Genomic DNA, 14,380 nt, shown 5'->3' on the forward strand with positions numbered 1-14,380 from the left:
CAATTGTCCCAACACCCTTCATTCAAAGTTCACCCTCCTTCTCCAGCAGGCTGAGATACTGTCTGAAGCATACACTAAATGTTTCTATGAACTTGACTCCATTCCTGAACTTGTTCTGAACTTGCTATGTTGCTCCTTTGATACTATTGTCTATTCATGCATCAAACCACATGGTTTTAATATCTGGTAGGGCCAGCTGTCCCTCACCTTCCTGTTCAGATTGTTATTTTGTCACACAAACTTTGGTAGTTTTTTAAAAAAATTAAAGACCAGCTGAGCAATCTGTCTCTCATGTGTGTTAAAATGAAAAGTTTTTCCCCGAGTATTTATGCCAACATAATAAAACCAAAAGTCAATATATCATATTAACAGGAAATGGTTCTGATATATGTAGGAAAAAGGAATTGATAGAATTACTTCCAAAACTATCAAAGAAGAACTGATTTAACTGGTGATGAGGAAAGGTCAAACCCCTCCATTTTATTTCTGCGCAGGATGGAGAGGAAAGCATAGATTTAGAGTTATCCCCAAACTAGCACCAGTTGATTTAGGTGGTGATAACATGGAAAATTCACTCACACTTTGCTGCCAGATAAATTAATAAACAAATACTTAAAAAGGCCTGTAATTGAGTCAGAGTTAGGTAAATCTTTAGGACCCTTGCAAATTATTAAACCAAAACTCCTTGCTCTCAAGGAATCATTTGATCCCCTCATCAGTGTTTGTGCACATTAGCATCACTTGGGAAATACAGAAAATGTCAGTTCTAGGGCTGGGGATGTGGCTCAAGCGGTAGGGTGCTCGCCTGGCATGCCTGGCATGCGCGGGGTGTTGGGTTCATCTCCAGCAGCACATAAAAAAGGGAGGGAGGGAGGGAAGGAAGAAGGAAGAAGGAAGGAGGAAGGAAGGAAGGAAGGAAGGAAGGAAGGAAATATCAGTTCTAGACCTACTTCTGGGAATTTAATTTGCCGGGCTATTGAGCCCCCAGAACAGCTGCAGTTTTTGAAGGTGATTCCAATGTGCGGGCGAGGTTGGGAGCCCCACAGGTGCGTGGCTCTATTACCAGGGCGCTTCCTTTAGCATTAGGAAGAGTACCCTTCTCCACTCAAATTTGGAGAGGTGCACAGGCAGAAGCGCTGGGACCCACACCTGCTCTTAGCAGTCAGACTGCTGATTTCAGTGGCGTGCGGCTAAAAGCCTTTGCACAGGTGTCTCTCCAGAGGCTGAAGTGGTGAAAGGACTTCCACCTCTTTTTTGTTTCGGTGCTGAGGCCTGGACCCAAGGGCAAGCACTGTGCCACCGAGTACAGCCCTCATTTGACTGCTTTCCTCACTGCTGCATCCACAGACCCCAGAATAGAGCGTGACACACGGCGGACAATAAACGTGACTTAGGACGAACTCCCGGTGACCCTGCACCATCTTCAATCGTATCGTCAGACCACTGAGACGAGTTTCTTTTTCGGACTTCTTCTTTGGGAGGGCAGAGACCTCTTCACCTGCTTGGGTCGCGGTGGCAGCCTCGCCCCTGAGCATCTCTTCCACCAAGCGACTCCAAGGCCGAAGACCTTTCCTAATAAGGGAGCGTCCAGGATCACCCCGAGTCACGTGAGCTCCACTACCCGACCCTGGTCTACGCGCGTCCTGTTTTGCGCACGCGCACAGCCCTCGCGCCCGTTCCTTGGCGTGGCGCAGACTCAGACCCCTCGCTTCCGCCTGGCTCCGCCCAGTTCGTTTCTGGGGGCGGGACTAAGCCTGGCTGGGAGAAAAGGCGGGGCTGGGCCTCGCGCGTGCGCGGAAAGGAGCTAGGGCGCGGCGGGGCTGGGGGGCCTGAGCGTTCGGAGACAAGATGCAGGTAATCGGGGCAGGTTCCCCGGGGTCTGAAGGACAGGTCTCGTTTGTTGTGTTGTGTTTGCTCGGGCCGCGGGCGCCAGGCCTGAGAACCGCCGGGTGCCGCAGGTTCGGCACCGGCCCCGCGTGGCGAGGCCCCGCGCAGGCGCAGTGCGGGCGGGCGGGCGTGGTCCAGCCGGCTTCCCCGCCGCGGCGGCCGCTGGCCCTGCTCCCCGGAGCGCCGTGTTCAGGGGCCGCCCCTGCTTGAGGTCCACCTCCTCCGGGCCTGTGAAGCGCTTGTCAGGCCTTGGTTGGTCTGTTACTCCCCGTTCACTAAACTCCACGCATTAGCGCCCGAGCTGGAGAGGTGGGGCCCGGCTGGGAGGGGTGCCCACGGCGCAAACCACGTCCCCCAGCACCTCGCGCCGTGCAGGTGGGGTGTCCCCCGTCGGGCTCCCTGGGTTCCAGGTCCCAGCCGCAGTTTCTCCGCTCAGTGTGAGTTTGTTTTTCCCGTCTGAGGCAAGGTCTCGCCAAGTTGCTTAGGGCCTCACGGAAGTTGCTGAGGCTGGCGACCCTCCTGCCTCAGCCTCCCCAGCCCCTGTGATTGCAGGCGTGCGCCACCTTGCCCGGCCTCAGTGCTAATTTCTGAAAAGGAGTTAAATAAGAATCGTTTTTGGTTTTATTTGGTAGCCAGAATTTGCCAAAAACCCCGAAGGAAGTGAAGAAAACTTCATTGAAATGACATTTTTTTTTTTGGAGGGGGGGAGGGTCACTGAGGGCTCCGAGGGGATATTTACATATATAGCAAGTGGCACAAACCAGAAGCTCTTAAATGGGGGAAGAGAAAGCTCTGGGGCACCTCTGACCTCATTGGTATCCTCTGTGCTTCAGGTCCCTGCTTGAAGATGTTACTGCCTCTTCAGGGGCCTTCCCTGACCGGGACTGAAAGATTCTGTTCATTTTTCCCTTGATGACATGCAGGGGGGCCGGGGTCTGGTCTCCCTGGTGTCCAGGGCACTTCTTCAGTTCATATTCCAAACCGAGTCGCAGCTCACTGTCCTTGTTCCTGCCAGACCATGCAAACCTGAGCCTGGGCACTTGGGTTCTGCCTCTGAGTACCCACCTGGCATTCAGTCCTGGTCAGTTTGCCTGACTGCCCAGAATGGTAGTGCCTTTCTGGACACCATGCTGAGCAGTCAGGCTTCTGATGGTCAAGGGTCAAGGGTCAAGTGAGTGGACATAGGTAGAGACCTGGAAGATTGCGCAGCGCTTAGTGGTGGGTGAGAGTTGACTGTTAGGGATACCCCAAGGTCTCAGCTCCTCTCAGCCTAGCTGAGGCCTCCTCCTTCCCAGATGCAGCCACTTAAGGCTTTGAGGCGCTCGAATGTCATATCTCTTGGCTTTTGGGCCTTCATATGTGTTGGTCCCTTGTCTGGAAAGTTATTTCTTAAGCCCGCCTCTCCCCTGTTTGGTTCTCATCACCCTCAGGTGACTGGTGTATGTCAGTTTTTCTAGTGGGTCTCCTGTCCCTTTCTAGAACAGCAGCCCGTTCGTCCTCGCGGTAACCACAGTTTTTTTTTTAATATGCGGTTTGTGTCTGTATCTGTGCATCCTCTCTCTTACCCTCTTGACTCTTGTGTTCACCAGACTTTCTTGATGCGTAACCCAGGAATTCGTGTTGAGTAGGCACTTAAGGATCTGTGGAATGAGTCATTCCAGGTCATTAATAAAAATATTGAACAGCAGCCAGGTCAGAGCCTGGGTTGTAATACGGATGCTGATCTGCACGTCATAGCCTGAATTTTATTCCTAGACCGAGGATAAGGAGGAGGAACGGGAAGAAAAAAAATTGAACAGGGTCTGTGAGTCTTTGACACTTTTTTTCAGAAATAGGTCACAGAGTAATGTGGCTTGAATTCCTCCTGTCCTACCACTGTTCCCCTTTGGCTCTCTGTCCAGTGTGGCCCCTCTGCACTGAACTGGGCACTTCTTATTCTTGGTGTTCTTGGTCCTCCTTTGCAGGACCCCAATGCAGACACTGAATGGAACGACATCTTACGCAAGAAGGGCATCCTGCCCCCGAAGGAAAGCCTAAAAGGCGCGGAGGAGGAGGCGGAGGAGGAAGCGCAGCGAATCCTCCAGCAATCAGTGGGTGAGCTGGCCTTCTTGTTCTGTGTCTGCTGGGTCTGGGAACAAGTCCCAGAGCCTCCAGCCGCTGCAGCAGAAGGAGCCTCTGAGCAGCAGCCAGGAGACGGCTGGAGTGCTGGCCCTCAGGGGAGTCACAGGTGTCCCAAGGCCACAGAGTTAGAGAACTTCAGAGCTACCCTTGCAGCCCCGCAAGTCCTGGTCTGTGTTATGTGAACACAGACTTTCCTGACCATGATTCAATTTAATAATGTCATAGGAATTTCTCCAAAGAGTTTAGTGTTTGTATTCTCCTGAGGTTGTACACTTTATTGATCTTTGTGGTTTGGTTAAGGACATCAAAGTAAAACAACTTAATCTGTTTAGAATGTTTGCAATATGTGGGGTCTGGGGGGGTTTCTTAGTTGGAATTCCTTAGAGGGCTGGTCCATATGCCCAGTCCCTACTGAGTCAGTCTCTGGTGAGGCCCTGGAATCTGCATGGTAAACTGTTTCTGATTCTTACTAACGTGTGCGACACATCAATCACAGAGCCTAGTACTTCTGTGCCCAGCTGACACGCGAGAGCTAACTCAGAGAAGGATTTATTAGAAGGTGTCCAGCAAGTGCTTATTGAACGATCAGTGTCTCACCTGCTGTCCTGGGCAGTGGGGATTTAGTGTTCTCCTTCCGTGTGGAGCCTGCATTCTAGCGGCAGGGGGAGACTGAATAATAAGGGAAGTCACACGGGGAAAGGGGCTAGGAGGGGCTGGGAGGGATAAGAGCAGTTCCAGAGAGGCTTCCCTGGGAGGCAGCATTCATGTGGATCTGAAAGGGATGACGGAGACACCTGAGTAAAGTCCTAACGGTGAGGTGACATCCCCCAGCAGGTGGAAAGCTGTCCTGGCGTGCGGGAGGAGGCCAGTGAGGAGAAGAGGAGACAGGGAGTTCAGAGTGACCACAGGGGCCAAAGCATGGAGGACCTGGAGTCTTCTGTAGGCGCCTTGGCTTTTATGGCTGTGAGGTGGGAGGTAGTTGAAGGTCAGGACAGGGTGACAGCACTGCCCTGCTGCTGCCTAACTGAGGCCTGCCTTAGGCGCTTGTCAGCACAGGGCTGGGCGTAGTTGCTAAGAGTGAGCATAAGCAATGAAGAGAGGCGTCCCAGATCAGCCTGGGGATTTTAATCACAAAAGTGGGAGGGCCTTGATTGTGGGAGGAGAGACGCCCCTGGAAGCCAGAGGAGGGCAGTGGTGGCTTGGGCCCATTTTTATCAAGAATGGAAGTCATTGTGACCATGATAAGAGTCAAGAAGGGGCAAGGGCACAGCCTGCTTTGATGTCAAGAAATAAGAGTGTTTATTACCATAAAAAAGATGGATTTCATAGCAGCTGGTCACTAGGAAAGACGAGGAGTACGGCAGGGGCACCCTCCACTCCAGGAAAGGTGCTCGGGGAGGACCCTGTGTCTGCCCTGCTCCTTGGGTGATCTGACGACTCTGGGGACACTGGCCCCCAGCACACAGACTTGAAGGTCAGACCAGGTGGCCGCAGGCACTGGCAACTCTACTTTTGTTTTAGAAATGTGGGAGATGTTATTGCTGAGGGAGGGTAAGATGGGCAAGCCAGCAGATTCTAGCGAGTTCTGTCCTTCACGGTGCCCACCGCTCATTGCCAATGACAGGCCCTGGCTGTGTTGGCTCTGTGGGCTGGGGGTCTAGTGCCGTTGTGCTCATGGCTTTAGGAGAAACGTGAGGAACACCTGAACTGCTGCCTGTTCATCTTTTAAATTTGCCACTTTTGCCTTTGTCGCTCATTTCAGTGAAAACATACGAAGACATGACTCTGGAGGAGCTGGAGGAGAATGAAGATGAATTCAGCGAGGAGGATGAGCGGGCCATTGAGATGTATAGGTTGGTGCCACCCAGAGGGACGTGTGGGTTTTTTGTGTTTGTTTGTTTGTTTTGCATGGTGAAAAATTAATTTTCTAGCTGAGATAACATTTGGAAAAGACCTTGATTACACATCAGTGTCATTCATTCCAAGGAAGCAGCCCTACACTGTGGGCCTGAGGCACATCAGTGAGCCTGGACCACCCCAGGGAGGCCTCCGGAGAGACGGGGTGCATGCATGTGCTCCTGGGTGCGTGTGTGTGCTCCTAGGACCTTTATTTTTTCTTCCATTGTGTAGGCAACAAAGGCTGGCGGAGTGGAAAGCGACCCAGCTGAAGAACAAATTTGGAGAAGTTTTGGAGATCTCAGGCAAGGATTATGTTCAAGAAGTTACGAAAGCCGGTGAGGGCTTGTGGGTAGTCCTGCACCTTTACAAACAAGGGTGAGCTCATCTTCCACGTGGTCTGCAAGCTGTTGGTTGGGATTTATGTCTTGAACCTGTAGGAGGCTTAATATCAGATTTTGTGTTTTGTTTTTCACTAACATTGTGTTTTTGTTGCTGATTTGTCTAAAACTCGGTGCCTGATTCTTATTTTAAGGTTTCAAATTAATATTTGTTAATAATATAAGTGCCTTTGTTAAAGTCATGCAATGAAGACTTGATTTTTTTTATTAGAAATGATTCCTGGAGGGAAAGGAGATTTACTAGGGAATGATATTGGCCAAATTGTATTGTTATATTGTGTGCACGTGTGTGTGAGTGCATAACAACAAATCCTGTTATTATGTGCAACTATAATACCCACCAATGAAAAAAGGGGGGGAGATGATTCCTAAGTTATTCATCCCTCTAGAGGAACAAATTTCAAAGTTCCACGTGTCTAATCACTCTTGTAGATGACAAGGGTGACCTTGACAGTGGTAGTCTGTACTTAGAGATGCCCTGAGCCTCCAGTGTTTCTCGCCTGCCCAGTCTTGTTCTTAAACTAGAGTTCAGTGCTTGTTGAGGAATTCTCTTAAAGCAGGATTGCATTCTGGCCTGTTTCAAACATTCTAAATCTTCAGTTCTTGCAACCTTATAGAATGGTATAGCAATTATATAGCAATGGTATAGCATGATAGCAGTCTTTTACACCCAAGTCAGTTTTCTGAATTATTGTTGGGTCTAATTAAATTGGACTTTGGACTTTAAGATCTTCACCCTCCCTGAACTTATTAGAAAGTTTTTAAAAACTGTGAATTCAAGCCAGATGTAGTGGCACATATCTGTAATCTCAGCAACTTGGGAGGCTGCAGAAGGAGGATCGCAATTTTGAGGCCAGCCTGAGCAATTTAGCAAGACTCTGTCTCAAAATAAAAAGTAAAAAGGGCTGGGGATGTAGCTCAGTGGTACAGTGACCCTGGGTTCATTCTCTATTACCAAAAGCAAACCAAACACAAAGCTGGGCTCATCCGGCTGGCAGCAGGCTGCTCCCAAAGCTACCGGAGGCCTCTGTCGGGGAGGAGGGGGGCTGTGCTTTGTCCTGTGCACAGGCAGAATCACAGCTGCTTCTGTTTTCTCTTTCTGGGTTCTAGGATTCCTCTCTGTGCTCTGATAAATCAACACCTGAGTGGACTTGCCAGGAAGTTTCCTGATGTCAAGTTTGTCAAAGCCATTTCAACCACCTGCATACCCAACTATCCTGATAGGAACCTGCCCACCGTGTTTGTTTACCGGGAAGGTGACATCAAGGCTCAGTTCATTGGTCCTCTGGTGTTTGGTGGCATGAACCTGACGAGAGATGGTAAGAGCTCTTAAAGGCGGGCAAGGGCATGTGGGGAGGCTGTTCTGCTGGAGGGAGTTCCTGGCCACCCACTTGCCTTGTGAGGGCGGCCGGGGAGCTCTCCTTGCCTCTGTGGGTGACGGAAGTGTGGGCAGCTGGAACTGGAAAGAAGATGCGCAGTGGAGGGGGTGGACGGGATCCGTCATGACAGCAAGAGTGAGAACCAGTGCAGTCTCTGCAGTTGAGGGTTTAAGTTGTAGCTCAAGACCACAGCCTTTGTTTCTTATTTAATTCATAACTTCTGTATGTGTGTGTGTTTCTCTATAGAAATATTTTCACAGTTGAATATCTCAGTAGCTTTTAAATTTTAATTTTGCCTCTTAATCCTGGAAGGCATTGCTGTTCTTTTCCACCTGTTGCACATGGAGTTATCAAAATATATCCAGTTATACTTTACTCGTTAACAGGAATATGTATTTAAACATGACTTTATATACTTTGCCACTGTGATATTTGAGTAGGAATAATTGCACAGACACTCATATAAAGTAGGCTACGTTATTCAGTATTCAAAGACATACAGTGTTTCAAATTGATAAATATCTAATTTTGTCTGTTTCGATCTTATCGAAGGGAGATAGGTGTATATCTTAGTCCCCTTTCTGTTGCTGTAACAAGACACCTGAGGCTGAGTGCTTTATAAAGGAAAGAGATTTATTTTGGCTCATGGTTCTGAAGGCTGGGAATGTCAAGAGCACGACACCAGCATCTGCCTGGCTTCTGGTGGCAGCTTTGTGCCATTTCATATCAGTACAGAGAAGTGACAGGGAAGGAACACGTGTGAGAGTGAGGGAGAGGAGATTGGCTGCCGCAGGGGGAGGCACTTGGCCTGCTCTCTTGAGAACCGACCTGTTCGTGTAAGAACCAGTGCAGTCTCCAGAGAAGGACCTTGGGCCCCTTAAGGACCCCATCCCAGCACTGCCACGTGGGCACCGGATTTCAGCGTTGGTTTTGGTGGCGGCGAAGCACACCCACACCTGGCCTGTACAGTCACAGCTGTGGTCTGTTTCTAGAAGAGTCTCGTTTGAGGACAAGTGAACTTAATGTGGAACAATGATTATGTGTAAGTGAGCGGTGTTGAGCGCATACACAGATGTGTGCAGGTGTGGACACAGAAATCATTCCTGAGTCCAGAATCAGAAGTCTTAAGGTTGTTCAAAGAAGTTTCTTGAGTTTTCACAACTGTCCATCTTGTGGCAGATTTCACATAAGCCATGCATCATTCTGAATGGCACGGCTGTGTGCTGGGTCCCCAGAACCTACTCATCTTCCACCTCAAAGTCCATGCCTTTCTGGCATCTGCCTCCCTCCTCCGCCCCGTACCCTTCTGCTCTATTTCGGGGCATGCTCTAAATCAACATGGCTTCAGTAACATTGGTGGTGCGGCTTGGGGAAGCGTGCAATTGTGAAGAATCTCTGCATTGACCTGCCTCTCGGCCATGCTGTGGCTGGGAAGCTCCTGGGCCGTCCCTTCACCCCGCCTGGCTTCTCAGATGCAGAACCGCTCACTCTCGCTCACAGGCCTCACCCGGTGGAGTCTCACTGATGACGGGAGTGAACTACGGGACCTGGGGCCGGGTGGTCTCTGACCTTTCCTTTCTGGTACTTTGGGGTCGTTCCTCGGGTGTTGTCACACATTTACCCTCTGACCTTAGTAGATGGGTTGCTGGACAAGGAGCTGAAACACTCTTATCAACGAAAATCAGATTGAATGATCAGGCTGGCAGCTGTTACATGGCGGCTGGCCTTCCCTGGGGGAGTGTCCTAGCTGGAAACCGGTCGGTAGAGGACAGGGTTAGCCTTTGTTCTTGGGTTTTCAGGCAGTTTCAAGTTTATGTCCAAACTCGTTTGAGCCCATCTTCTAAAACAGTGAAAAGTATTATTTTTTTCCTTAAATGTCTGATCCCCCCTTCTTCTGAGCACCTTAAAAACATGGCACTGAAATTGTCACCAAGTTTGATGGTTGTGTTTTCTGTTCAGATGAAGCCTGATGGCTTGGGTGAGGGGACCGAGCGCTCGGGGCCTTACGCCATGTGCTTTTCTGGGTTCGCAGAGCTGGAGTGGAAACTGTCCGAGTCTGGAGCAGTCAAGACGGACCTGGAGGAAAACCCCAGGAAACCCATTGAAGACACGCTGCTGTCCTCTGTGCGGTGCTCGGTCCCCACGAGGAAGGACAGTGACTCTGAGGGAGACTGAGGCCGCAGCTGACATAATTTGCTGAACTTTCTTGATGTGACAAATCAACTGATTTTTTTTTTTTTTTTTTTTTTTTTAAGAATAAAGAGCTGGGCCTGGGCCTGTGGCGCCAGGTCCTAGGGCGGGAGGGTGGCCTGAGCCAGGAGCTGGGGGAGGCTGGCGGCCTGGGAGGCCCCTCGGAGGATGAAGAAAGGAGAGGAGCAAGCAGGAAGGAGCCTTCGGTTTTAAGCCTTTTTTGATGATATTTCCTATCGTACGTTTTAGGATGATCAGTGCTGGGAATTCTATTCAGTTTCTTGGAACTCTTTTTAAAAAAATTAATAGCACTTTCTTTATAAAACAGTCAGGACTTGTTCCTGGCATGGCAGAGATGTCTGTTCTCCCACTTGCATTTTAAGTAAGCCATAAATCTGTGTTCTCTATTTTTTGATGTGTAATTATGTAAAAGGGATATGAGTTTTTTAAAAAATCGTGAATAAGTTATGGTGGAAAAACCACAAACTAAGTTTTATACTTACATTATATATTTTATAAACTAGCAACAGTTATCAACAAATGAATGATCTTTAGAGAAAAATCTTTGTTCTGTCCTCCTGAGAAGAAATAGATAATTCTTGCAAAACATTGTTTTATCAAAGCAATAACTGACAGGTTTAATTTACTGTCATTTCTTCAAGTGTTTTTTTTTTTTTTTTCCTAGTTAAAATAATGTTTACCTCAGACTGTTGAGATAGGGAATCTTGATTACTGTAAAAGGCCACATTAAATTCTTTTTGGAAATAAAATTTAAGCAGTCATATAAATAAAATGTGTCTCAGTCAATCAATAAAAAACATCAAGATGTTTTATGAACCAGAACTTTATATCACTTCCTGTCAAATCGATATTGACAAGAGAAAAGTTAGGGGAAATATTCCCTCATATTTGTTTTGAATGCTACAGCACTTAATGCTGATTTCATATCTCAAAAATAAGAATTGGAGCACAGAGTTCTTTCAGATTAGATGGTAAAATTACTTTTTGCTCTGATTCAAAGAATGACAGGCAGCTGTGACCCAGTTTATTTGTCAGAAGTGCTTGGTACTCGTCTTTCTATGTTCATGAGACCAGCCAGCGCTGCTGCTAAGAACGTGCCCAGTGTCCTGTGAAAGGTGGCCATGAAATCTCAGCTGCAGGGTTGACGCGAGCTTGAGGGCTCTGGTGCTCCCACACCGTCTCTGGGTTGGTAGGAGCTGGCTGCTGAGGTTTTTGGTTGGGAGCTGACGGTATATGGAGACGTGTTGTTAGGCAGCGTTCAGAAGTGTGGGGAGCCGCAGCTGGAGTCCGCTGTGGAGCCCAGGCAGAGCTAATTCTAAGAACCATGTCACTTTCATCTAACTGAGCACTGCCCCAGAGTCTCGCCTCGGTGCCCCGTAAGACCTTCAGGTTGAGCACAAAGTAAGCTCGGGTGCGCTTGACCTTGGCTAGTGAAGCCCTCTGTGCTCACACAGCATCTGGAGCCCAGGCTGCTGTCAATCATGTGGCTGTACTTAATTTAGATAAAGAGCAGCATCTTTATCCTAAAATTGGGATTATAATTTTGAATCTGACCTGCTGTATCTATAGGTTAGCTCATTCTTGGACGTCTCCAGATAATGTGGTATCTACCATGATTTTCCTTCTGTTTCCTTTGGGGCATTCAAGATGTCACAGGTGATGGACTAAAGCATTGGTTTGTCCAAGACACAGCAGAAACACCGTGGCCAAGGGAATGCAAGAAAGCTACATAGCTGTCTGCAGGTGCCAGGGGAAGGTGTTAGGCAGGTGCCAGCCCCTTTTAAGAGGGGTGAGAAATATTCCAGAAACTTGGGATAGGAAGCGATTGAGAGAAGTGAAATGGTAAGACTGACCACCAGAGGTCCCGCTGCCTGGTTTCAGTGAGGAGAAAAGGGAGGCCTGGTGGTCCTTCAAGCTCTCCCGCCCCCAGGTGGCAGATGAGCAGAGCCACTTTCTAAAGGACCCCAGGAAACTGCTGGGAACAAAAGGGGAGAGGCTGATGAGAAGGCTGTCCTCCACCCCAAGATCCAGACTGTGCCTCCTTCCCCAAGTTCCACTGTCCTGTAAATGACCCCCAATTTTAACATTTCTCAAATGTCACACACCCATCCCCCGTGACAGTGGCCTCTGTAGAAACTTGCTACCGTGAATGTGTTTCCGGTCCTAGTCACAGGAACCAGCTGATGACTCACAAATTCACCAGGTGAGTCTCGCCTCATTTGTTCCTTTTCTCCTGGGGAAGAGGCGATAGGCTCGAACCCAGGCCGGCACACGTGCTGGGTGAGAGCCCCACCCCTGGGCCACAGCCGGCCCCTCCTTCCTTCCCCATGACATCTCTCATGTCTCAGTCCTGCAGCTGGATGGACCAGGCTGTTCCCCCACTCAAGGCCACATCCCTAGTTTTTTGGAAAAGATAAGTGATTGCCAGGGGCTGGGACAGGGGAGGGGCCGGATAGATAAAGCATAAGGGAGTTTTAGGGAGGAAATTGTTCCCATATAATAATCAGGGGAAACTGGCTGCGGATATGTGGGTACTCTGAACTATCTTCCTGATTTTTCTGCAGATCTAAAACTATTAAAAGTTGACTTTAAAATGTGGTAGTTCATGAACCACTTCAAAATGGAAATTGTAAATCATGTAAGGAAGGTGGTGCTCAGCCAGGTGCTGTTGTGCACATTTGTAATATCAGCAACTTGGCAGGCTGCGGCAGGAGGATCACAAGTTTGAGGCTGGCCTCAGCGACTTAGTGAGGCCCTAAGGAACTTAGAGCCTGTCTCAGAAACCAAAAAGGACTGGGGATGTGGCTCAGTGGTTAAGCATCCCTGGGTTCAATTCCCTGTACCAAAAAATAATTATAATAAAAAAGGTGCTGCTCAGTTCTTGATAGAAAGTGCCAGAACTAAAGGGCTGCCTAGGTCCTCGTTTGAATCTGCCTGAAGGCAGAGCCTGAGCCAGGACCCAGGCGAACGGCTAATTTTATTTAAGTAGAAATCCTAGGATGCAGGAGGGCAGAGGCCTTTGAGAGACACCGGCAGGGGATGGGGTGAGAATCGGAGGTCAGGGCTGGAGGCCGAGGGAGCTCGGTCCCTCTGTATTAAGAAGCAGAAAGCCTTGCTCATCCTGGTCCCCACTGCCCAGGGGAGTCAACAGCCCTGCTCTTCTGGGCTGTTCTTGCACAAGAGCGGAGCCAGCATGTGGCTGGGTGACGCAGGGAGCAGGATGGTATTGCATACCCTTGAGAGAACTTTCTTAGACATGTTCAGGCATCGGCTTCTGTCCCCCGTCCCCCTCATGCCTACATAACCAGGAATAGAAACAGGAAAGTCCAGCTGAGTCCTGCTCTGAGGCTTTTCCTGCTAGTTTTCCTGCTGGCGCTTTCTTGATCCTGCCAGAAGGTGGCGCACAATGGCAACTTGATCGCGATGGCAGTTGTCCCCAGGCACCTTTAGTGCCACCCTGACCTTAAGGACTGTGAGCCGGGAGAAGGTGCCCTCAGAATGGAGGAGACCACCTAGTTTTCTCTCAGTGGAGGAAGACCCGTCTGGTTCTTTCATCTTGACCGCTGTCGCTTTTATTTTGGAAGCAGATCATGAACTCTCTGGGAATGCTTACTGCTCCTTCAGATGCTGGAAATACCAACTTCCTAAGAAGGAAAATGCTACCACTATTCCTTGAATACATGTTCAAGTGAATATGACTTTTAAAGGAAAATAAGCATCCGCATCGGTGTTTCCTTTTCACTTTTTCTGAGATGATGATTTAGAAAAGTGAAACATGTATGTTTCTTGTAAGTTGTCCTTAGTATAAGAGTTGGATAATTAACAAGCCAATCTTTTGCCTTACAGTGTTACAGAAAAGCATGAAAGACCTACAACTGCTTTTCTTTCTGGGATTTGAGATACTAAGATGAAACTAACACATGCACACACTCTTGTCTTACACACACACACACACACACACACACACACACACAAACTATTTGCCTGCAGTTAACTAGTCCAAGTCAAGGTACATCTGTCAGGTTCAGGTCATCTCTCATACTGATTCTGATTTGTTTACCAGTCCTACTGGGAACACAGGGTGGGAAGTCCACCACTTGGGATTTGGCACTTATATTTCTTAATAGCAGTTCTATTTCTTTCTTTCTTTCTTTCTTTCTTTCTTTCTTTCTTTCTTTCTTTCTTTCTTTCTTTCTTTCTTTCTTTCTTTCTTTCTTTCTTTCTTTCTTTCTTTCTTCTTTCTTTCTCTTTTCTTTTTTTTTTTTGTAACAGGGATTGAAGACAGGGTTCTTAACCACTGAGCCACATCCCCAGCCCTTTTTATTTTGAGACAGGGTCTCACTAAGTTGCTTATGTCCTCGCTAAATTGCTGAGGCTGGCCTTGAACTCGCAATCCTCCTGCCTCAGCCTCCTGAGCTGCTGGGATTCCAGGACTGTGCCACCATGTGCCAGCAGTAGTTTTGTTTCTTAGTAGAAATTACTGTT

At 48.5% G+C, this 14,380-nt stretch overlaps 1 protein-coding gene across 4 annotated transcripts; it reads left to right on the top strand.

Moving 5' to 3' along the window:
- Positions 1-1,701: 1,701 nt before the first annotated feature.
- Positions 1,702-10,667, top strand: Pdcl3 (phosducin like 3). Of its 4 annotated transcripts, none has more exons than XM_005336381.5 (6): positions 1,702-1,854; positions 3,852-3,981; positions 5,771-5,861; positions 6,139-6,282; positions 7,416-7,624; positions 9,717-10,667. In XM_005336381.5, the coding sequence occupies exons 1-6, from the start codon at positions 1,849-1,851 to the stop codon at positions 9,857-9,859; spliced, it is 723 nt and encodes a 240-aa protein (XP_005336438.2). In that variant the 5' UTR covers positions 1,702-1,848; the 3' UTR covers positions 9,860-10,667. The 4 variants fall into 4 exon arrangements, with proteins under 4 accessions (XP_005336438.2, XP_077884692.1, XP_021589647.2 ...); XM_078028566.1 differs by lacking the exon at positions 1,702-1,854 and adding an exon at positions 2,071-2,196; XM_021733972.3 differs by lacking the exon at positions 1,702-1,854 and adding an exon at positions 2,203-2,324.
- The last annotated feature ends 3,713 nt before the right edge of the window (positions 10,668-14,380 follow it).

Source organism: Ictidomys tridecemlineatus, chromosome 12 (genome assembly GCF_052094955.1).
Source record: "Ictidomys tridecemlineatus isolate mIctTri1 chromosome 12, mIctTri1.hap1, whole genome shotgun sequence".
In the NCBI taxonomy this organism is placed as follows: Eukaryota; Metazoa; Chordata; class Mammalia; order Rodentia; family Sciuridae; genus Ictidomys; species Ictidomys tridecemlineatus.

Coding starts and splice junctions, on each gene's coding strand:
- Pdcl3 (XM_005336381.5), top strand. Junction 3,982..5,770: donor AATCCTCCAGCAATCAGTGG/GTGAGCTGGCCT, acceptor CGCTCATTTCAG/TGAAAACATACGAAGACATG. Junction 5,862..6,138: donor CGGGCCATTGAGATGTATAG/GTTGGTGCCACC, acceptor TCCATTGTGTAG/GCAACAAAGGCTGGCGGAGT.